This window comes from Rhea pennata, chromosome 18 (assembly GCF_028389875.1).
Source record: "Rhea pennata isolate bPtePen1 chromosome 18, bPtePen1.pri, whole genome shotgun sequence".
Classification (NCBI taxonomy): domain Eukaryota; kingdom Metazoa; phylum Chordata; class Aves; order Rheiformes; family Rheidae; genus Rhea; species Rhea pennata.
In genome coordinates this window covers 4,825,230-4,849,698 of record NC_084680.1, presented here as the reverse complement: position 1 = coordinate 4,849,698, position 24,469 = coordinate 4,825,230, and the positions used below count along the sequence as shown (strand labels likewise).

Sequence of the window (24,469 nt, the reverse complement as noted above, 5' to 3'; positions counted from 1 at the left end):
CCATCTCTAACTAGGGCAAATGCATCATTCTCGTAAATAATGAAGTACCCGAGATTGCACCAAGCTTGGTGCTTTGGCAAGCTTCATTTCCGCTGTGGTTTCTGGTCCCTGTGTATTTACATGGGACTAGTAGAAGCATTTTCTAAGCCTGGCTGATAACCTCAGCAACACATTTAAAGGATGGATTTCTCTTTCTTTGGCAATCTAATGATATTTCTGCTCCTCAGCTTTCAAAATCTGTTTGGAAACTTCCTTAGTCAGAGCCATATCAGACAAGGCTCTGCATTTCCTTTCTTGAAGAGTTCATGGCCAAGGAAGTTACTGAGTGCTAATCTGTCTGGGCAGATGTTTGCAGAAGCCTATAAAACCAAGTGGTAGCTTTATCCAGGCCCCTTGCTTAGGAATGAATTTCATCCATGTCTGAAAGCTGCTTAGACTGTAACACTGATCCCTATCACTCTACAGAAACCTTCTCTTTGTTTAACAACAGTCCAACATGCTGCTAAAGTAATTTAAGCACATTCTGCAGCTAGCTTAGAATTCACTGAGGCAGTAAGCTGCCACAGCAGAGTGCACGGGAAAGGCCAGCTCTTACTTCGGCTCTGGGTGGATTTGCAAGGACACGAGTGGTCAATACCCTGCAAATATTCTTGCTATGCAGCCCAGTTGCTATGCCAGTCCCTGCGCCCTCCTAGGCAGAGGGGCACCCTTCTCCTAGGGTGTCTTTGGGTGCAGTATAGCTTAACGGAAATGGTTTGGGGAACATGCTCAGGGTCTCACTCCCTCCTTGCTGGCGCAAGCTGCTGGTCAGGTATAAAAGCAGGGAGCACGAGCTCTGGCCTCTGGCCAGCTCTCACTGCAGCTGGCTGCTCCCGTGTTCACCTGCAAGAGGGGCTGCTCGCAGAGACCCCAGTGAGAGTGTCCCATTCTTCCTGAAACTTCAATACATTCCTAGAATAAACCTGACCTGATGCAGATTTGAATATAATGCCATGGCCTTGTGTTCTTACACTGCACAGTAGGAAAGAAACTGTATCAAAATTGTCTTAAGTGGTTTGGCAATCTCTCCTTCATCCACAGAATAGGCGGAAGGTTCCATGGGTGCTCCAGGAACATGGAGAAGTGATTAAGCTTAGGCTTGGCCTGGAGGCAATTTGAATACTAGGCAATGATAAGAGCTACGAGTACTTTATAGAAACCAGATTTACTGGCCCAGTCCTCACTTGCAATGTATAAAGGGGCCTTGTGCAACCCCACTTCTTTTCTGGCCTGGAGGAAGCTTTATACACACACGTACACATGCCTGTCTACAGGTAAACTGGATACCTCTGACCTGAGATTCCCTTATAAAGGTAATGGGCCCTAAATTTGGAGATTTAGCAAGGCTTTACATGCCTAAAGCCATCCTGAAAAGAGAATGAGCAGTTCTAACTCATTTCAGAGTTTCTGAAAACTGTTTCTCAAAGCCTCTTATTTAACTACTCAAAGGAACTTCCGAATACAAATCTAAACCTTAAAAGGTTTGCTGGGTTTAGCAAGTTTTTGCAGGAGGGGAAAACAGTACATCCGAGAGGAAGGAGCTGTCTGGAGTCTCACTTGAGGATGAGAGGCAGAGCTGGGCATTGCATTTAACACAAGCCCTGACTCCTACTCCTCCATTTTTCCCCCAGAAAAGGCCAGGTTGATCACCTAAGACTTACCGCTCCTTTCCACCACTGCAGAGTCTCCCCATCTGGAGCAATCTCTGACATGCTGTTTGCCCGAGATCTAAATCGAGCTGCCTTAGGCACTCTGCTGCCCTCAGAGAGGACATCATTACTCCTGGTACTTTCTGCCAGTCAAGGAAAAAAATGTCCCCTCCCAGGCCAACACAGTGGCACTCAAGCGAGAATTTGCCGGGGGGATTTAGTCCTGTCATCAGCACAGATGGGTGCTGCTCATCCCCTATCACTTAATGCAGTGTGGCAGCTACACAGACCCACCATTTCTACCTCCCGCTCCTGCTCCCAGTCCCTTTGGTCATCCTGGGGAGCAAAGCTGGTGTGACGAGGGAAATCAGCCCTACTCTTTTTAAACAACCCTCGCTGATGACAGAAGGAGGATGGTGGCTGCAGGCACTCACATCTGATCCTGAACTAAGAATTCATCTTTCTGTTAGCTTCATCGGCCTCTGTCTCTAACACTGCTAGCAGCATTTGGGGCAACAAATGTGCAAAAAGTCTGTTTCTGAGGTGAACAAACATCCAAAGGAGCTGAGAGCTCCTATTTGTACCATTATCCACCTTAGGACCGCGCGGTATACTGCGGAGATAAAAGACTAGCGTCACACAAACTCTGTTTCCTAAAGGCTATGCCAAACAACTGCAAATCTCAAAGAGCTCTCTTAAACGTGCCCAGAGGTTATCTCCATGTCTGATATGCCTCTGAGACAGGGAAATCAAAGCCAAGACTTTCCTCCCTTTATAATTCAACGACAGTATCATATGCTGGCAAGGCCACAAGAATTTTGTCTGTTTGCTCGTGTCGAACGGAACAGCATTTCAATTCAGACTTCTGCCCTCAGTACACAGAAAGTTACAGCAAAACTTTTGTATCAGCATGAGCCCATAGTTACAACTTACTGAAAGAGCCCCACCGAATTCCACTTCAGTGGGAGAGGGAGAGAATTGAAGAGATGGAAAGAGAAAGAAGATGCATGGAAGCAGTGAACAAGCAGATGAGAAATAGTATCTCTCAGGAGAGCTCTATCCTCATGGAAATTAGCACCAAAAACCATTCTGGGACTGAAATGTCCCAGCTTCTCCACTGACTTTCCAATCATCTGAATTCCTAAAGGACATGAAGGCAGACACAGGCCCCATCAAACACACACACAGTAACAGTGCATGAAGGTCTTTCCTCCCAATTTTTAAACAGTCAGAGGATTCAGAAAGAGCATTTCCAAGCACAACTCACAGTGAATGCAGTTTTATACAGATCCTCACCCATCTCCCAGACTATAACTGGGAACTCCTAGCTGCAGCAGCCGTGCTGGAAGTAAGGCAGATTGACCTAGTCTGAGAGGACAACCCCTGCTGCAGAATCCCACCCAAAGGTGAGGAGGAGTAAGCCAGATGTTGGCTCAGACACCTCGGAAGAGTGACTCTGTACCTAAACTTCCTTGGACACCATCTGGTGCTTTCTCCTGGGGCTAGAAACGCAGCTGAACATTCGAAAATGCAACCGAAGAAAAAAAAAATCTTTTTCTCCTCAAGATTGTATAGAATACAGGGAGGTTTCACCCTTGCAGGAAAACAAGCATGCCCTCCCCCAAAAAGACAAAACAAACCAAAAAAATAAAATGGGGTGGAACATTGCAAAAATGTCAAAATATCACCTTCCAACATTTGCAGAGCAAGAAGTGTCAATTCTTTCAAAGTCAATTTTCTCAAATTATTTCATTCATTTACATTTCTATGGGAGCAATTTTGAAGGGACTGTAATCCAACTGAAACTGTTAAAAATTGTCAAAGTCAAATATTTTGATTGATCTACATTTACTTTTTGAAAAAAAGAATCAAGACATTCTGAATTTCAGGATGGAAGATAAAATCTCAGTAATTTTCATACACCATGGGCAACAACATGATAAAAACAAAACCAGTTAGTTGTTTGGCTACTCAGCTTATACACTGTTTAAAATAAAATTAACAACTCCTCCTGCACACTTTGTGCTCTGATTCTTCTGGCTGAAATCACTCTTCCAGATCACATCTCACCAGTTCCTGACACTTTTGAATATGATGCAAAATCTGATTTTAAAAGAGAGAAAGAACCTAATTTGTAAGGTTGTGCACTTTTCTAGACCCTGAAGGAAAAGGGAAGAGCACACCAGTGCAGCACTGCTGTTTCCCCACCCTAGTAAGGACCTTCCTCCTCTTGGGGGCTCTTTAGGATCACTTGGCACACACGATCAGGGGTTTGAGTGAACTAATAACCTGGGGAGGGGACAGACTATGCTGGAAGAGAGGCCAAATTCTCACGGCATCCTTGGGCTTGGCAGCAATCTCCTCCTTGTGCTGCTCCTCTTCCTCCCTTTGCTTACTCAAAGAGCGGTTGGGGAAAATTGCCCAGCGGCGGCTGGAGCCCCCCCGCTCCCGTTGCCCAACACATGCCGGGGGAACCTGCCTTCTGCCCTGGTTTTAATTCGGCAGTCTCAGATGCATCCTCCTTTGAACACCAGCAGAAGAGAAGGAGGGAGAGGGACTTGGAACGCAAGGAGATCTCTGAAAGCTTCTGCAGCAAATGCCCCAGAGGCAGCAGCTGCGATACTCTCTCTAGAGTCTCTTAATTAACTCTGTGCACCACAGAAGAGGGAACAAGCAGATAACGAGATAGCAGCCAACCACAGCCGGGCTGACGGAGGCACTGCTTTCTGCTCCAGTTACCGGTATGATCAGGAGGGGTGCAGACACCCTCAAGCTCCTAGAAATCATTTAATTATGGCTGGGCAAATAAACAAAGGCATAAATAACCAGAAAGCAACCCTTTGTGTCAAAAAAACACAAAATGGCTTGGTAGACCGTACCCTTTCAGCATTCGGTTTCTGAAGACCTTCTGCTTGAAAAGTTCTGGAGCAAATAGTTATACAGACAGGGAATGTGTCAGAGAAACAGGGGAAAATTAATCCTGGTGCCAAAGGCCAAAAGAGAATCTATGCACGTTTTAATATAGGTCTCCTACTGCCTTCAGCTTGACCCAGAAAGCGAGTATTGAACTCAAACACAAATATTTGCACCGCAAATCTTACTCACCAAAACCATTCATCCAAATGTTAACAGGAAGAGGACTCCAGTGAGCTACAAATACCGTGAAATCTAGCTGGCACCCCTATGAATTTTAATGATTAAGAATACCCCATCAGCAACACTGGAGCAGCCTCTGGGACAAGAGCTGCACCAGGAATAATCTCCAAATGTGAATAAATTCAGGACAATAGAGTGCTGCTTGCAGAAAACGAGGCTGAGTTCGGTGAATAAATGATTTGCTATGAATAATTCACTCCGACCTAGTTGTAATGATTCTGCTCTGATTTAACTCTTCTCTTGGCCTCAGAGAGGCTGGCTTGCAGGCGTCCCTCCCTTGCAAGCCTGACAGGGGCACGGGGCCGGTGCCAGGAAGCACGGGCTCTGTATGGCTCTCTATAGAAGAGGTAGCAAGGCTGGGCAGCCAGAAAAATAAACTATTCAAACCCTTGCCCAGACTTAAACAACCTAGTCCAGATACTAAAATCTGTTTGGCAGTGCCAACCAAGGCTGGAGGCAGCCCTGGGAGCCAGCCCAGTGCTGAGATGACCCTCCTATCACCCATCCAGGTAGCTAGTCCACACCAGGAGGGACTACTGAGGAAGTCAGAACCCTCCTAATCCCCGTGATAAATCACCCTTGCAACAGGGTGTGCAAAGCTGTGCTTGACAGCACCAACCGAAGCCCCAGATGGAGCCAAGAGCCACCCGCCAGCCCCCAGCGCTGCCCTGCACACCCCGCCACGAGCTGAACGGATGTGACTCAGAGATGCAGAAGTGCCCCGGGGACCTGTCACCTTTTCAGGACCCAGAAGAGGCAGGTAAAGAGATGACTCTGGAAAGTGTTGGGGAAAGGCTTGGGTTACCACCTTTCCTAAAGGGATGCCACTCCTAGGACTCGCCCACAGGCTCGCAAACCCTCTCCCGCTCCACGCTGCGGAGCAGACAGGCTTAGCAGAGTCAGGGCATCTCCTCCTCCCGTGCTCTCTAACGATGCGCGTGAAGCTCTGTGATGCGGAGGGACAGACAGACTCCAAAAAGCCACTGCCAGCGCCTAACCCCGGCGACTGCCTCGGCACAGCTTTTCTTCCCTCTCTTCACCTGCTTGGGGAGAAGAGATTTTAAAATCTGTGGTTTTGTTCTCCTAAACCCCAGGGGAGGATAGAGCTCTCCTGCTGCCCGAGCGCTGCGAGGAACGGCGCCAGGAAGGAGCCCCAGGCATGCACTCGCAGGCAAGCAGCACGGCACGCGCGGCGCCCCAGCGGGGGCTGCTCCTGCTGACCGAGGAGAACGGTTGAGAAAGGAGAACCGGAAAGCAACAGAAAGGAAGAACAGCCGCCTACAAGGCTGAACAGAAGGAAAAACCCAAACCAACCAACAGTGTGCAGATACACGGAGAAGGCAATATGGACACAGGGGAAAAACAGACAAAACCATTGCGAACAGAGGACTGGGAGAAATACAGTGGATGAGAAAAAAAAGGGGGGGGTGGAGATGTGAGACAAAAGAGCTTTTGCCAGACAAAACAAGTGATTTTTTGAAAAATCATTTTAAGAGCAGGAGAGCAGAAATAGTGCAGAGACAAAATACTGGCCACTAACAGCACTGTTTAGCAAACCAGGGGAATCGCTGCCTCTGCGTGCACTGCGCTGCACGTCGGTTTTGCTCAGATGTGTACACGAGACAGCTACAGGTGGCTGGGCTGCAGCATCACTCCCCGATTTCCCAGCAGCGGCTGGGGACAGCAGGAGTGACGGCGGGTGGGGGAGCACCCACGGGGTGCTGGGCAGGGGAATGCAGCAGCTCGCACAGAGGGGAGGATGCTCAAACTTGGCACAAATCTGGCTCCGTGTACGTGCTGTTCCCAGCTGTTCGGAGAAATGGAGGAGGAGGGAGTGAAAGCCTGTACTGCTTCCGCCTATGGCAGGTGGATTAGTTACACCAGGAGCTGTGGCTAGGAGTGGAGGTTAGTCCAACCTGCGGTCTTAAACCATGGGAAAAATTCAGATCTGGTCTTAGGTCTGTGTTTCTGCAGCTTGGGGCTTTTGCATGATGTGCAAAGTGAATCTGATTGCCCCCAAAATCCGTGGAAATCTGACTTGCAATCTTGCAGTTTGTGTTTCGATAGTTTGGCTTGAACCCATCTCTACTTACAGCTCAGTTATGCACAACCACCTTTGAGAGGTTTTTTAGTAGACAGGTAAAAATTAAAGATGGAAAAATCAGGTGTCTGTGCTTTAAAAACAACCTCCTCATAGGCACCTAAGTTCTATGTATTTGTTCTTTTAAGTCAGACAAATTAAACTGGATATAAGCTATTCCACGGGGAGAAGACTTAGTGAGCACTGAGGTGGGAAGGCATATCTGCAGTGCCTCTGCCCCGTACAATTTTGTGTATAATTGCACCTCTACAACAATGTACATCTATTTATCCATCCATCTGTAACAGCTAAGATATGGGAATTTCAAGATTACCATTTTGAGGCAGCCAGGTTTCACAAGGGTGTTTGCAATATGGTGGGTATGAAGAGTTCGTAGTAGAGATGCTCTTTTAGAGCAGCTGCTATCGTGGCCAAAAATGCACCAAAGAGAATACTGAAAAGATATCTAATTGGCTAACTTTAAGGTTATGTTTAATTTTCTTTTTATTTTACACCCTCATACACTAAGGAAGGCTCTTGCAGGAAGTCTTATCTGAACCTCTTCTTGCTGCTGCACGCCCCAAGAACGGGTTGGCAGGCTCAGGCTTAGACTTAGGCTTAGTTTAAGTCTCATGGCAAAATCTTGTCTTCAGTGAAAAAATGAGCACAACAGGGAGGATTTCTGTGATCTGGCTCCATTGCAGTGCATTGCACCAAGCACGGCTCGGGGTACAGTAATTAGGGGCTTGGTTGTGGCTGCAATGAGGTGAGCAGCAAAACACCCGCAGAGTTTGATTCAGCTTGATGCTGACTCACACCAATGCTAAATGCTTATAACAAATCTCTCCCTCTGAAAGCAGGAGGTTCAGTGTTAAAAGCTTCCAACAAATCGCCCCTGCAAACTGCAGATTTCCAAGCATCATGCAAGTTGTTTAGAGAACAGCATGGCTTTTCCCAGCAAGGAGCTGGGCCTATTCTGCAATTTGACTTTGCACCTGCCTGAGTTTCTACTGCATTCATCAAGGCAGCATCTGAAATGCAGCCTCTAACAGGCTTTTGAATATAATGTGTTCCTATGGTTCAATTAAAAAGTTTTTCAGAATAAACAGTGAGTAATTTCTTCATCTTACCATCTTAAATGGTTGGAGTTAAAATAATTCCTTTAACAAGCGTGTTTAAGGAGCCCTTCTGGTGTTGCTTCTGCTTAATAGCTTGCTAACTCCTACAATACTGCCTACTCAAATTACTCTGAACTAATTAAGAGGGAAAAACAAACCAATCTACTACTGAAGGGCTAGCGAGAGTGGAGAGTCAAAGTGCTGTACAAAGATAAATGAGGTCTGTACTGACGGGGTAATCTGCACGTTAGCACCTTCCCTTCCCAAAGTAGACTAGGTAGAAGCAGAATGAATAGAGAAACATGGATAGAGATAGCGGAGACATAGTTAGAAAGACAAACGGACGTGCCACAGCTTCAAAGACCAAAGAAAGAAAGAAAAAAAGCTTACAAAAAAGCAGAAGTTTTGAAATCCGGTCTGCTTAGAAAGCAGATTAAGCACTACAAAGAATCCAGGAGAACGACACTAATGTCACAGAAAAAAAGGGCACCCGTTCCAGCCGCGGCACAAAAAGCTCATGTTTGGCAGGAGTTTTTAGGGGAGTTGGTCTACCTTATAGGCAACGCGAGCAGGGCATTTCTTTCCAAGGCCTAGAGGTGGGGACATGTGTCTCAGCATCTCATACATGTCAGTGTAACTGATGCGCCCACTTGGAGTCAAAGGGAGAGAGGCAAAAGCAGGAGGACACAGAAATCAGAGCGGAAAAAAAGAGAGAGAGAAAAAAAAGGGGGAAGGGGGGGGAGAAGGGAAAGGGGGAACAACAGAGCAAACAGAAAGGAGGAGAGAGAGGGGAAGAGGGGAAAGCAGACAAGAAAACAAATATCCAGTTAATTAGATTTCTCAGGAAAACAAAAGCAAAATAAAAAAGTGGCTAAATTGCAAGGTTTCTCCGCTTCCGTTCCTTTGTTTTGGCACTCAACGTCTCCTCCTCACTGCAGAGAAATCCCGAGGCCACGGTTAACCCTCGACGCCCAAGCCCCTGCGGAGGCGGTCAGGAATGATTGACGGGGAGGGGAAGGTGTGTGGGCGCGCTCGGGGCTTGGCTGGCTCTTCGCGGGGGCGGAGGGGGCCTTCCTCATGCCCTAAACCAGGCAGTCCAAAAAGGTCATATTCACCATGCCAGGGAGAGCTGGTAGGCAGAGTTATGAGACAGAGAGAAAACTATTCACTAAAGGAAAAGTCAGGAAGAGCTTAGTTTTCAATATAACCTATAGGTTGGAAGTGGAAAAAAAAAGAAAAAAAAAAGAAAATATATACATTTTTTTTTCTCATAAGGACAGGCTATGGCTGCTCTGACTCCAAGCCAAAGGTGCAGCAAACCTCAGCCTGCACTGATTCCTCTGTCAACCTGAATTTGGGAGCCCAGGGCTCAACCTGCAGGAAGGCGGTGGAAAAGGGATTTGGTTTTCCCTTACATTTGATGGGGCCACACTTTCTTCAAACCATACAGCTGGCTGTCCTGAGCACAAGAAGGAACCAGGAATTACGGAGATTTGAGAAAAGGCCTTTAGACCTTTTGTCATCATTGATACCATCTACCTTCAGAGCATGTTGGAGACAACAGAAATCCTCCATGAAAAGCAAGGGAGGCAGAAAAAGCAAGAAATTCTCCTAGTTAATCTTCTTCTAGCTGCACTGAAACTGTGACCACAATTGTGGCAATCTCATTTTGTTTTCCCAGCTGGCTGCCGGCTTGTTATGTTGTGTGAATCTGGGCTGCCTTTCATCTGAGGAGACCAAAGTATATTACAGAACATTTTAAATTAATGTTAGTTCCCTGGAAAAGCAGGAAAGTATTATCATCTCCACTGCACCAAGAGGAAACCAGGACCTAAGGCGCTCAGATGAAGCACTCGTCTCACAGCAGGACAGCTACATAACCAGGCACCTGAACACCAGCCTGCTCTCCTGCCACGGACCTGAATTCCTATGCAAAGCACTGATGCAGAAGAGGATGGGAGAGAGAACTGACCATGCCAGAAACATCTATTCCCATCATTAATAACTAACTTGGTTAAAATACCACCCAGATTTTACAGCCCAAAGCTAAGATAATGGCTGATGAGATAGAAATTGTAATTGTAGACCGTGACATAATCCTGGCTTCTCTCTTCCCTACCTAACTTCCACTCGGAGGTACAGGGACTCACTGGCACGTGGTGCCCCTGGAAGCTGCCTTCTCTGCGATGCACGTTAACTCTCAGTCCCCAGTCAGCAGGAAAATCCCTGCCTGTACCAGGAGCCTCGCTCACGCCCTGAGCACCCCGCTGAGAGGCACTAGCCTGCCTCCACTCATTTCTTTGAAAGATCTGTCCTTAATTCCCCACTTTTGCTCTCAAAAACAGTATAGCTTTTCTGGTCCATGAGGTAGAAGGTTTCTCTTAATGCATATCATATCTTACAGTCTCGGTGAGTTAAGTGTTGTTCCCGAGGCAATGGACAGACTATTGCTGCTGCGCCGTGGTAGACAGAGAATTCATTCCTTCGCCTGGTGCCAGCCTAGATGAGAATCCCACTCTGCTGCCCACTTAACTGGTCTCCAGATAAAATGTCTTTTCAGCTCAGGAAAAAGAAGGATTCAAATGTTAGTTATTAAACTGGAGGGGCAGTACTACGAAGCTAAAAGAAAATGGACTTAAGACTCCCTAGAAATCTTCAGATGACATTTCTCTCTGGGGTGTATATATAGAAAGAAAATATTCAGCTCCTGGGCTGCTTTTGCCCAACACTTCCCACCTAGACGAGGCGAGATGGAAGCTCTGGAGCTCACTGTCTCATAAAGCTGCCTGTCTCCAGCCAGCTGGGTGTGGGAGCAGACGGGGAAGAGATGCACGGAGGAGAACGGAGGCAGTCAGTCAATCATTCCTTCTCACGCAACGGGCTGGTTACGTTACAGTTTCTTTTCTGTACCATTTGCAATTGCGCTTGGGGTAAAAAGAAACAGGAACACAACAGAAAATGCTGGAGGGAGTCTCTGAAGTTCCAAACCTTGTATGCCACCCTATGAGGGCACTTCTTTCCTAAGCCCAGAGGTGGAGCAATAACACGTAACAAATTGTACATATCCTTATAATGAATTCGGCAACTGGAAAGAAAACATCAGATGTTACGACAGTGAAAACAGAGAGGCACCAGCCTCCCACAGGCAAACAGGAGAGGCGGGAAGGGCAAAACACACTGGAAAATAAGGTTAGTCAGACAAAAACTTGGTTTGCAAAGCAAACACTTACCGAGAGAAAGAGAGAATTTCCAGCTGCTCAAAAAAAAAAAGCTTTATTCCGAGATTTCTTCTGTGAAAATCTTCAGCGTCATATAGGAGATTTTCTAACCATTGCATTTAGTTACCTTTGGCATTAAAGTTTTTTTTTTCTCTGTGCCTGACCATACACCTAAAGACATCCTCTGCTCATTGCCCAGGTGCTGCAACGGCCCAGTGAAACCAGAGCTCACGGCACACAAATAGCCTGAGTGTTTACTGGGTTATTACTGGAACTCGAACTATCTAGTTCAAAGACTTTGGTACCTCCACTTTCCACTGTTGCTGTCTAAGCAACCCCAGCCTGGCTATATTCTGCTGCAGATTCAATATGCAATTCGCTGGAGGGCTAGAAAGGGCCATCTTACAAGTCTTCTCAGGCCCATCAGTCCCAAAAAAGATGAGCCTTCATTACCAAGAGGTGAAATCAGACTCCTCGAGGTAGCTTTATGGTCAGTCTCATTAACTTGCAACAATATTTTCAGCTATTTTAACGGTACGATTAAATTACTTAATCTGTTGTAGGTAACCAAATCATGTACAGCAAGAACAAAATGACCTGCAAGGGAAAATGAGATGATTTGGCTTCATTTTGCTTATTTTGGTACATTAATCAAAAGGCAGCTGGGATGTGTTGGAACATCTCCTTCAATAGTACTGCTTTTTAGACATAAAAATTTAAGATCTATTAAAAACTTTCAAAATCAACTCAAAAATATTAATTTAGAAACAGATAAAAATGAAACTGTGCAAGTCTTCACTGCAGGCCTATATCATAGTTATTAGAAACTATTTATATTATTGCTTTAATTGAATCCAGAAATTTATGGTTTTATTAAAACCAGCCTGCAGAGAATTTGTATAAGCAGTTCCTTGGGCACTCTGAGACTCCACGAAGTCTGAGAACTGGTAGATTTACTACATCAGAAGGTCACAGCAGCAAATTATAACCAGCAACAAAAGGGCTTCCTTCCCAGGTCATTCAAATTTATTTGAGCTTTATTTATTTTTACCAGCACCCTGTTAACTCAGATAGTCACAGAAGTGGCCCCGCGCCTTCTCCTGAATACACCGTCAGTACTCCCTGCTAGTCACGTAGGGATGAGTAACGAAAACAGGAAGGCAAGACCAACATTTCCAATATTTCTGATGTGTATGTTTTGAGGAGGAAGTGAAAGTGAGAATGCTCACTTTCTTTGGATAGCTTAAGGAAATAAAAGTGCACATAAATCCAATTTTCTTTCTTTTCACAATTCATCACTCCTTAAAGAGAATAAAGACAGGGGAGGATGAAAGCAAAGCTGTCTTTTTTTGGGTGCTGCTTCACCCAGTTGCTGGTTATTGCAGTTTCCCTGAACAAACAGGTCTGCAGCAGAGTTCTCTCGTTCTCTCTGTCTTCCTGCAATGCCTGATGTCGTCTCTAAATCCAACGATTTAACCATACTTACCCCTACTGAGGGAGATACATATTTCAAACAATAACAGTTGCTGGTTGGTTTTTTTTTTTAACTTCTGTTTGAATATTTTTCCCCAGAAAACTTTACAGAAAGTTGGATGTTGTAACAAAAAGAAAGGTGTCACTGAAAATAGGTAGGTAAACACACATACATTAACTATACATTTAAAACACTATTTGCACAGCAACAGTATTACAACACTTGTACTTTTTAATCTTGAAGCGTCTTTTTTTTTTCCCCAGGGGTCTCGTGAAGTGAACAAACGCTGCCATTACCTTTTCCACGGGCCAACCGAACAGGAGAGCTTGAGAGAGGGTCTGAATTAGTGACAGATGGAAGCAGGAATCCAGGTACCTGCATCTAGGTGTAACATACCACTGCCTGGGGATAGGAATGGCTTTTCGTGTAAACTATACTGCAGCGTTTGCGTATCGTTCCCCTATACGTGCACATGCTGGATTTACAAAACAAAGCTGAAATGAGACGATTGACTTTGGAGAACAAAAATTCCATGGACACTTTCTTTCTGGGAGTCTGACCAGTGACTGGAACAAACAACTGAATAAAAAGTGGGTTCTCTAAAGCTCTACATCTTCAGATCAAAAGTAGGTGGACTGCTGGGAGCTCTACCTGAAGAGAATTTATTATCAAGCTCTGTTCATGGGTAACTATGGGAAATAAAATGTCCGGATCTTCACAGGAGTTCAGACCAAACCATCCAAAGATTTGTTCTGGCCTTAAAGCGTAAACGGATTCCAGATTACTTTTGAATTGTGGAAATGTTAGTCTCACTCAGAAAAGCACTAATGGTTTCAGCGGAACTATTCCCAGACGGAAACTCCAGAACATGCACATGGTTTTAAGATTAAGCCTCAAGTATATCATAGTCTTGGCTGTCCTTTGATTTGTACTTCTGCACCCTGTCACTCTGCCAACATCAATAGCTTTACAGTGGGGCAAAACTGGAACAAGGTTAGAGAAAACCAGAATTAGGATCTTAATCTATGGCCAGTTTTGTATTAACAGATCTGAAAGTGAGAAGGATCGTCCCCATAGTGCCTCAAAAAGTGTAACCGGTGAGTCTGAGTTAACAGAGCGAGCAAATCTTGCTGTAAACTTCCTGCTTCTGCTTCTTGGAAGGCATCTGAACATAGGAACATTTTAAAAAGTACACTGATACTTATTTTTTTCACTTTTAGGTATATAACTTCTGCCACTGATGCTAATCAGAGCTAAGATTAATTCTTAAGGAGAGAAGGGGCATTCCCAAGTTTTCAGTTTCACTGAGATTTGCTAGTGGGAAGAGATAAGATTGGATGTGAAGAGGAGAAATAGCTATTACTGCATGCCAAATGCCCACAACGGACCTGTCTGCATTACAGAACACACTGTAATAAAATCTGCTTAGAGATTACAAACTCCTAGAATATGTGCAGGGTATACACACACTCCTAGTATAGATGGCTTTGAACTAGTTTAAATCGCACAAAGTTCAGGGACATGCAGTCATTTTGGAATAGTTTTACATATAATGTTACTACGTTAGTCTAAATCAATTTAAGTGAGACTTTAAAGCAGCTTAATTGCATCCTAGGAAGGAGTTTCAGATCCTGTTGATACATACACTTCCCACATCTATCTCTACTGAAGGGAAACAAAAAAGAGTGGAAAGACTGGAGGAGCTGGAGGCAGCTTCATCACAGATACAGTGTGGATTAACTGCAGAATAATTCATGGGGAGGAAGATAGATATAAAATCAGTAGGGGCTATGAAAAAAAGGTCTCCCAACAGGCTCTTTCCCAAGCTATTGGATACCAAGGAAATTACTGTGACTTGGATCTCAGAGCATCTAGAAATGGATCCAACACAGTCACCAAGACCATTGTGCAGCGATTTTCTCTGACGAGGGAGAAAAGCAGTATCTTAAGTGAGTCTTACTCTAGAAGGGACTGCACATCACTGGTCAGAGCCATTCCCTTGACATTTTTATCTCCTAAAATGCTTCCACAGTGGCTCTTGGGTCTGCCACAGCACAGCACCATTCTGCTGCTGCTATGGTACCTAAGTCCATGGTGTGCAGCTTTCCCTGCTACTGTCTTTGAACAAGAAAGAAAAGACAAAACAATAAAACCAAACACCTCACTGGCTGTGAGAAAAGCGTTTTCTCCTTTAACATGCTCAGGTATCAAGAACGTTTTATTGGAACTCTGAGCCTGCAGCACTTAACACACAGACGCAGAGCAGTGGGGTAGCTAGTCTTCATTTAGGGGAGACAGAGCACCTTGAAAACATCAAGTGTTTTTTGTGTGGTCTCAGGTCTCTGCACACGACTTGTATAGTTATTAAAGGGGTTCTCAACTGGGAGAGAGATGCTGCTTAAGTGAGTGTAGTGAGGCTTAGCCTTCAAGTTATCTGAAGTGCTGCCAGTGGCAAGAGATTCAGCATATTTTTATCTTTAAAGTGGGATGAAGAAGCCAAAGGCATTCAAAGCTGCTTTCAGAAATCCTAAACATCTTTTCTACTTGGCCATTCAGCCAAGATCATTTGAATTTACCTTATTCTTTTTCAGCAGTATGTGCATGGGCAGGGATGGGAATTGTGTTTTACTTTATTGATTTGTTGGTTCTCATGTCTATTTAAAGGAAATTCCCTTGTAATGACATCAAGTTAATTAAACTCCAGTGCATTGTGAACTGAATTTGAAGCATTCCTCTCCAAAGTTATTTCAAGCTTTGGAATTCTTTTCCTTCTAGAATGTGTACTCACATTATATACAGAAACAGTCTGATCTTAAGTATTATATCTATATACAATATATATTCATTACTCTATATATAACAGCATACATACCAGGCAGCTGGGTCATATTCAGCCCAGACACGAACAAACTCATCCAGATGGTGTGGGCCAAGGATGGAGGAGTCTCTTGTCAAGTATTCAAAGTTGTCCATAATCACAGCCACAAATAGGTTTAACATCTGCAGAGAGGAAGAAATAATAGAGTTAAAGAGAAAAGAAAAAAGCTGGAAGTTGAGAAGGCATGTTTCACTTAGCAGGACGCATGGTTTCTACACTGTGGTCACTGTCGAGTTTTTGGACCAAAAGAACTGTCTACATCTTCCTTTGCAACCTAAAATAGCTGCTCTGCTCACAGGAGAGTAGCACTGCGATGTAAGATACTCCCAGCCCTGTCTTCTGTGTGGCCCTTTTAAATTCACTACAAGAACAAAATGCAGCAGGTAGATGGGAAAGCAAGAGACCAGAAAACCTTCCTAGATAATTACGAGATACATCAGCCCCCAACCCTACCTGAAAACAACTGTGGTCTCAGGCCAGAAAGTTTGAGTCACATGAAGCTGTTGCAAAGGACAATAGGACTGGCTGGTTTCCACATCTTGAGCAGAGAACCTCTGAAAAGCTCATAGTTTAGAAGTATGTTGTGAAAAATACTGTGAGGATATGCTGATAGGCAGCTTTTTCTTACAGCTATTGCCACGCATGGCAGTAATATGAGGTGCTTCTGACAATCTCCACAAAGAGACCAAGGAATGGCTGCACCCTGTGGAATGAATCCCTACCAAGGAGGGGCAGTTGACCCATGGTTCGTGAGCAGATCAAGTGTGACTTGGGTTCTGGGGCCACATCAGCTGAAGAAACACACCTGGGGCACCTCACGGCCCTTGCTGTCCCGCAAACAGAGCTGTGGATTCCCAGAGACCCTGTTGTCATCTCCTTTTCCCTTGCCCTCTGCAAGCTGATCCCCACTCTGCAGTGTGTGGCAGGTTGGCCAAAGCTCTTGGCCATGCACAGTTTGGTAGTGTTGCTGATCCCCTCTCGCTGGGATCAGCAAAATTAAACTGCATGTACATGTCTCCAACCGATCAGCATCTGCCAGTCATCAAAAGAAAAATAGACAGTTGAGTTTTGAGTTTGTGCAGTTTAGAAGAATTTACAGTCTATTCAGTATGCCTGGGTGATCTGGAGGGCAAAGGGGGACTTTTCATTGCTGGACATGCAGTGGATGGCATTTGCTGTGACAAACAATTCCCTAGTATAGACAAACACAGTCTATAATGGATCTCCATATTCATACACAACCCAATGCTAATGAGGAACTTCTTAGACCTTTAGTCTATCCATTTTGCCGATGCAAAGAAATGTAACTGTCTTGATCTAACGGAAAACAGAGAAGAGAACGCAGCTCTCCAATGTATCATCTTGCACTAGGGCCCTGGGGGTTTGGAAACCATCTAAGGGTAAGTCTTCTCCAGGCCACGTGATTTGATGCAAAGCTGAGAGCACATTAACTCTGCTAGCTCCTAGGCTGCAAAGATGACTTCTACCTCTGCAGCAATGTCCATGAATTCACTCCTGCTGCTGAGCGTAAGGGCTTGTTAACTCAAATGCACTGCTACACCAAACAGCTCTGCTGCATTTTGAGAACTAAGCTAGCACTTTCTGCCACCTTAGCTCCTGGATGCTGCCGAGGTCTCCATGTAACACAACCCGGACAAGCCCTTGGGGGGGCTGTTTCCACAGCACCACACAATACAGACAGCTATGACCAAACCAGCTCTGAATCAGCTACTCAAGGACTGGAAGCGCCATCAGTGTGGCAGTGGTGCTCGTCCGCGTGGGCCAGCCTGGGAGGTGGAGAGCTCCCAAGCTCGGCATCGCTCTGCTGAGACCCAAGCTAGCCCATGCAGAGCTAGCCCGGCTCCCTTGCCCTGGGCTGGGCACACGTACCTTTTCAGTCATGTTAAAGACACACAGGGCATTTACAAATACGCTAACGCACTAATGACTGGTACAGCTGCTGTGTCTTCCCACGAGCAACATTGCTGCTATTCCCCACGCAACCTGGTATTCCCAGAGCACGAAGAGTTGCCAAGACTTTTGTGAATTTGGTCCTTGATCCAAAGCCCCTTTGCATTGCTCCCAGTTCCAGTGATGACTCTCTACAGTTTTCCCTTGCTTCTGTAAAACCATGCCTATATGTTTTAATTTCAATTTATATTTTTCAGCCAGGCAATTTACAGGAGGAAAATGATGTCAGGCTGGATATCCACAAAGGGCCTGAAACAACTAAATGTGTTATACACTTTTCCCCAAATCCATGGTGTAAGAACATCTCACAAACCATAAAAACTGGCCCTCCTGGCGAGGCTGTGGCCGCGTAATGATTCAATCGCTTGTGGGGAACCACACGTTTTATTGCAATGAAGTGCTGAATGCATTTTAAGAAATGAGTTACAGCCCTGTCCTGTAACAGTCCAGCTGCTTGGCTTTCCGCCGCCTATTTTTGGAGCCCGGCCTTCCTCCTCCTGCTCTTAGCAGGGGCTCTCCCCTCGCTCTGCCAGCAAACGCAGGCTGCGGTTTCACTAGGTTTTCCGGGAGTGCTGACTCAGAGGCGAAGCTCACGCAAAGCTGTATTTTACACAGATGCGCTGCAGCCTCCAGCTCTGCTACTACATCTCAAGTAGGACAGCTGACGTGAGCCGGGGGGGGGGGGGAGTTCACAGGGTTCTGTTTGCTTTTTTAAGGCAAAAGCTGTAGGAACAACCACACGCTTGAAAATAAGAAAGCAAATGTCTGGGGTTAGATTCAGGATTTATACAAGGAAATATTTTAGCTTCAAGTACAGAGCCCTGAAGGAATCGGTAAGCGGAGCAGTAACTTCTATGAGCTTTCAGGGCTTCTTGGTTTTTAATATATACAGAAGAAATAATCCACTGGATGTCAAAGAGGGAACAAGAGTTGGATAAATGATCTCCCTAGTGGCCATTCAAGTTTTTTAATCTACAGACAATATCAAACTGCCACAGGAATCTCTTTTTCCTGGTTGAAGGTTCCTAGCGATAGCAGGGATTAGTTACACACATCTTACATTTTAAAGCAAACGCATGGAACTGAATGTAGGCACGATCCCTTCCCTTTTGGTGCATTTCAGAGCTGTGATTTTTACCTCTTGACGTTTAATTGATTCCCTTCCTCTGGTTCTCCATTCTGCTATGCCGGTGGTGCAGAAGAGAGACCCAGAGCAGAGAGCTTTTTATGCATGCAAGTGATTAGAAAAACACCGACATATATTAAAAGATTAAACCCAGCACTGCATGATGGCCGCTGGCACGAATCAAGGACAACAGCTCCGTGTGCTTTCATGTCTAGAGGTTTCCCTGACACCAAAGCAGAAGAAAATGAGCATTTCAACTCTTTGGAAAACACCGCAAAACAAAATCAAGCCATGAAATAAGTGTGATGCTCCCTAGCTGTCTTCTAGAAGCCCTTTGGAGCCAACGGCACCCTGGCCAGTCTCGCTCTGTCCTCCCCTGATCCCCTTCTTCAAAGGACCACGTTACAAATCAAGACAAAACAGATTAACGCTTAATTCCAAATATTAGACCCCCAGTGGGAAGGAAGATAAAACCCTTCCCTTTAAACTAATGACTAAATTAGCTCTTTGGGGATTAAAGGGATTTTATCTCCAGGATGATAAACGGTTTTTAGCGGAGCTGTCGTATAATGTCGTACAAATCACGACTGGAGAGAAAGGAGGAACGCGGGGACGGGGACGCGGGAGAGGCGCTGGGCGGAGGCGCAGGAGGAGGGTGCGGACGCCCGCACCCAGGGCGACGCCGAGCCGCCGCGACCGACTTACCAGAAAGGAGCACAGGAAGATGAACGACACGAAGTAGAAATAGGCAAAATCGCTTCCGCATTCGTTTTTGGTGAGGCCAGAGAGCGGGTCGCAGGCTCGGTTGCTCAGACACGACAGCATGATCTCGTGCCAGGCTTCGCCGGTGGCGCTCCTGCGGGGGCGAGGGCAGCGGGTGAGCCTTCCCGCGGGACGCAGCCCGCGGCGCTTCAAGCCGGGGAACGGCGGGGGGCCCACCCCAGGGCCGCGCTCGGCGGCGAGGCCACGCGGCAGCCCCAGCTCCGGGCCCGCGCGGCAGCATCCCTCGAGCACCTCGTCCTGCAGAGAGCGTGGCCATTCGCCACTCGCTATGACTGCTCTCCGAGCAAACTAACTGGGGGGGGGGAGGGAGGTTGTGTCCAGGAGGAAAGTCTGTATTTACACGAAGAGCCTGAATTGCCTTTGCCAGCCCGCTGGCGTGAGAAAGAAAGTAGGAAGAGCGCTTCCCTGTCTCACAGGGAGGTAAAAGCAACCAAACAGGCTCAGCTAGGCTAAGCCTGGTTGCTTTTCAGGAGAGTAAAACCAGCCGATTTAGGTACATCAAGCACAAAGTGCACGCATAAGCAAACACAGTTTTTAACTTTTCCTTTTGAGCACCTGACGTTTACATCCCGGAGCTGTCTGCAAACCTCTCTCGCCCTGCTCTCCCAGCAATTTCTGCACCGTGCTCATAGGGGCTTCCAGGGACTTCCTTTGACGAGAAAGCGCCACGAACAGCTCCAGGCTGACGCGGTGCTGATTACAGCCGTGCAAACCGGGTACGATGCCGTTCGTTCTGGTGTTGAGACACGGGCTCAGGGAAAACATCCATGATGTCACCCCGCATCCAAACGCTACAAATCCCCGTCAAGAGCAGTCTTGATGAAAGACCCAGGGCTCAGCCTTGGGCATAAACATCCCTTATTTATCCCCAGAAAGGACAACATGGGCTGTCAAAAATTTGTACACAGGGCCTGCTCGTAAGCCTTCCTCCTGGTCTTTGAGATGACTTAGTGGTCAATGTAAACTGAAATAGCTTCCAGGCCACTCAAAATTACATGACAGACTCCCCCTCGGTGGCATTCAAGTCTTGACCCCATTCGTTTGATGGTGTAGAAACCCTCCTGCCCTTGCAGTGCTGCCAGCTCTGCCGCCTCGTGTCCCCGCGCGGCCGCGAGTGAGGGCTGGAGCCAGTCTGGAAGGAGACCAAGAGGTCCGGACACAAGCCTGAATAATTATCTGGTTTTATTAAATTTCTGAGTTTAGATTCAACTGATTATTCTGAGCTTGAGCGGGCTAATTTAATTTCCATCTGGCTTCACAGAAACTATGTGAACCATATCCCAAGTAAGATATCCAGTTACAAGCATCACATAGTCCGCGTGAAGTTTCACTCACCGGGCAGAGCTGCAATGTGGCCGTCAGACACTCGGGGAGGTAGTAGCCATTAACTGTTGTGAGTCCATACCCCAGAGCACACACTGAGATAAGTGAAATCTTCCCCAAAGCGCCCCAATTTGGAGAACAATCTGTACTTCATTTTGCTAAAATTGATGTGTGAAGTGTTAACTTGCAGGTAATGCAAAAATAACCAATTAAAGGAATTCTCACTTTAAAAAAATATGTAAGCTTCAAGACTGGAAGGACATTAATCAGTGTGTGCACTGACAGCAGGACTCTTATCAGGGCTCGTGAGAAACAGGACTTTAAAGGACCTCAGTAGAGAGGTCCTACAGATAGAGTACATCTCCACCCCTGTCCCAAGCAGGGCCAGCTCTACCTGTGTCACTCATACAAATCTTTGCTAAACTTGGTATTACAGAGCTCCAAAAATACATTGCTTCCATACCATTTTAACAGGAAAAGTTTGCAGAAAGAGGTAATAGCTTTTTATCTGACCAGCTGACACAGCCGAAGAAAGATTTTTCAGCTCACAAGCCGTTACATGTATTTCAAATAGAAGCAACAAATTTCAGCTTAAACATGGGCTGGGAATACTACTTGAGGCCACATGTGAGGTGGTGGTGCTGGCTGCTAGGGATCCCATCGCTGCTCTGGGCTGCTGGGTCCTGCACCCTCCCTGCAGACAACCAACCCTTCAGCACAGCCAGCCAATCTAACAACTGAGACAGGTGGAAAATTCCACCACTAGCTTGTTCCCAGAAGGCTTTTCTTCAACCCAGATCCATCTCATGATCTGGTTCACAATGCTGACCCCACCAGTTTCGTCATTGGGGAATGGGAACATGAGGGAAGGAAGGCAGGACCTCCAGCCAGGAGTGCTGCCAACAGCAGCCTTGATGTATGCCAGATCTAGGCTTAAACACTCTCATCAGCCTGAAGATGGTTGGCACCTGCAAAAGGGAGGGGACAGAGGCTCTGAGCTCATACGCTTCTGAAGAGGGTCAGAGTTGAGGTTGTGATTGGGGGTTGTCTGGTTGCTGTGAATCTGAATTCACCAACCTGCCACTGAAGTTATTTTACAGGTTCCCCTTGATGATCATGCCTGGCCTGATGAATTAGATGAAATTGCTGTTATGTGAAAAATGCTCTCCTAGGAGAAACCAGGGAGGTTCTAACTTCCACTAAACATCTACCTGAGTTTATGTGGAGTGTCACAGCACTGTGTTTCGCTTCACAGAGATGTCTGCGCACTGAATCAGCTCTGTCATGTTCTGAGATGTGCTAGGGAAACCCTTAATGACCAGGAACAGGAAGCAGGAATGGCTGTGTTACTCCAGCTGCCTTATTTAGAGGATACCTGCACTTCAATCTCAGCAGTTAAAATGGCATATGGGAACACAAAGATTTATTTATTATTTGCATGCAAGTCTTCTGGTGTTTTATGTTCGACTTACCTGAACAGAAGCATCAAGGCTTGAAGGAAGGTACGGAAATTATTGTGCCGATTAATGGAAGTTTCATCATCTAGTGCAATGTTTCCAAATACCTGTGACAGAAAGTAAAAGCAACTCAGGCCAAGTGCATCCTCATGTGAACCCTCATGAAAGTCATCAGTAAAGGTAGATAAGTGCATTTGGAAGAAAAGGCAGTAATACAGTTTGTCCTGATTCAATCGATCTGAAAAAATAGAATAATTTCTGCACTGAAGAGGAAGATAAAAAATGTGTTGAGGAGAAGATCAAATGGGGAAAAAAACAGGTTAATATGCGTCATCTTCACGCAGATCCCTTCCAACGCCACAGGGTCCAAATGCAGGTCCAGCATAGGCCACAAAAATTTTCGCATTTCTTTTCAGAAAAGTGCCGTGTGTGAACAGCTGTCTGCTACCAGCCCTTTCCCACACTCTTACCCCACAGAACTGTATGCGGCCTGCCCCCAGGGAGGAACGTGTGCCCAAGCCCACGCACGTGGCTGCGGCCCCGCAGCTTCCTAACCCGTGGCAGCTGGTTCGCCTGTTCATGCTCTCGTAATGTGCAGCCAGGAATATTTGTCTGTGCTGGAGTCATGTTCAACACAACATCTGGTAGTAAGGGTAGAAAAAGTGGCTTTCTTTGCATTTTTAGTTCACCTGGCACCAGACAAGAACTTTTTGCCTTATCTTTAGGCAGGTATTGAGCCTGCTGCAGAGGCAGTAGCCCGTTTGCATCCAGAACCGGCAGAACAAAACCAAGCTACTTGCGGTCAGTATTAAAAGTGAAGTTTTACCTGCATGCCAATAATGGCATAGATGAAGAAGAGCATTGCAATGAGAAGACACACATAAGGCAAAGCCTGTGGAAAATGAGAAGGCAGAATTAACAACAGGAAACGTATGCATCAGCTGGTACTATTCAGCTCCGGGGCTACATAACATTTCTTTACATCGCTTGTCCTTTGGATGAAGGAGCTAAGAAGAGATGAGCAATTCTGGCAAGGGTGAACTTCAGGACATAAATCTCTGGAACCAGCTATTCATCGATTACAAATCAATCTGGATGTTCTCCAAGACCTCTCTCTATATACATCCTTGCAAACAGATAAGTAGTAACCAGAGAAAACACAATAATAAACTTCATGGCAAGGACCAAAGCCAATGACAGGCACTGACACTTCCTATACATAATTACGCAGAGATAAACATTAATCTCTAAAGTTCCTGCTGTACATTCAGTAAGAGAAAAAAAAATATCCAAGAAGCAACAAGTTTTGGCTCTGAAATAGGTATGGATTGCACTCTCCAGAGGACAAAAACTTGAGTTTTAGTGAGAAAATCAGTGAGGGCTACAATATAATTATGTTGGCCAAGCTGGGAGCAATAACTACTTTCACTCCAGCTGAATGAAGTAGTAGTTAATGACTCTTTGTTTAGTAATAGCTGAAAAAAATGAGAAGTTGCTGCCTTAGGATTAGACCCTTGTCCAGGGCAAGAGTCATGCCATGCAGTTCAGTCCTCCAGCCCCTCTGAGAGCCCAGTAAGAAACACAAGGCAAAGGACCGATTCAGTTTCTGCTGAGCATCTTTGCATGAGGGACAAAGAACAGCAGTTCAGAAAGGGGTGGAAAAGGAGGCCAAGGAACTCCACACATGGCCAGCGAGCTGGTCTAGCTGTGCATCAGGGGCTGGCGCTTTGCACTGAATGCCTCAGAAATAACCAGGATTACACTGAAGAGGGCTCTGACTGCAGTAGCAGTCAGGAAACACAAACTCATGTAGGTAGTCAGGCTAGGTGGAATAACCGGCCTCACCTAGCTCAAGGATAGGCTCGTCACTGACGTGGCAACTCTGGAGTGTGTGACAGAGCACAGGCAGATCCTCGAGCCAGCAGACGCCGCTGAGATGTCTGTGCAGCCTGCTTGAGCACTGTCATGCTGACACTTTGGTCCTGCAGCTCTACAGCCACATGAGCTGTATCACAACCCAAACTGACCTAGGCACCTGATCTGTGCTCCCTGCCCTGGTCCTGAGTCAGCGTAGGGGAGAGATGGCCAGTTTGTCTTCCCCTGCTTTGATCCTCATGCACTGGGGGCAGAGGATGGCTGTAGCTCAGGTCAAGTACAGTTTTTGAGTGCAGGGCACTTCTCAAACATCTCTGGAATG

The 24,469-nt window shown here is 46.0% G+C and overlaps 1 protein-coding gene across 1 annotated transcript in view; it reads right to left on the bottom strand.

The window, feature by feature from the left end:
- CACNA1B (calcium voltage-gated channel subunit alpha1 B) overlaps positions 1-24,469 on the bottom strand; it is a 306,587-nt gene that overhangs the window by 17,766 nt on the left and 264,352 nt on the right. Inside the window, exons 34-38 of the mRNA XM_062591211.1 lie at positions 23,099-23,164; positions 22,288-22,379; positions 19,415-19,565; positions 15,607-15,734; positions 8,595-8,691 (exon numbers count right to left, since the gene is read on the bottom strand). Coding sequence (XP_062447195.1) covers positions 8,595-8,691; positions 15,607-15,734; positions 19,415-19,565; positions 22,288-22,379; positions 23,099-23,164 — 534 coding nt within the window. The remainder of the gene's footprint in view (positions 1-8,594; positions 8,692-15,606; positions 15,735-19,414; positions 19,566-22,287; positions 22,380-23,098; positions 23,165-24,469) is intronic.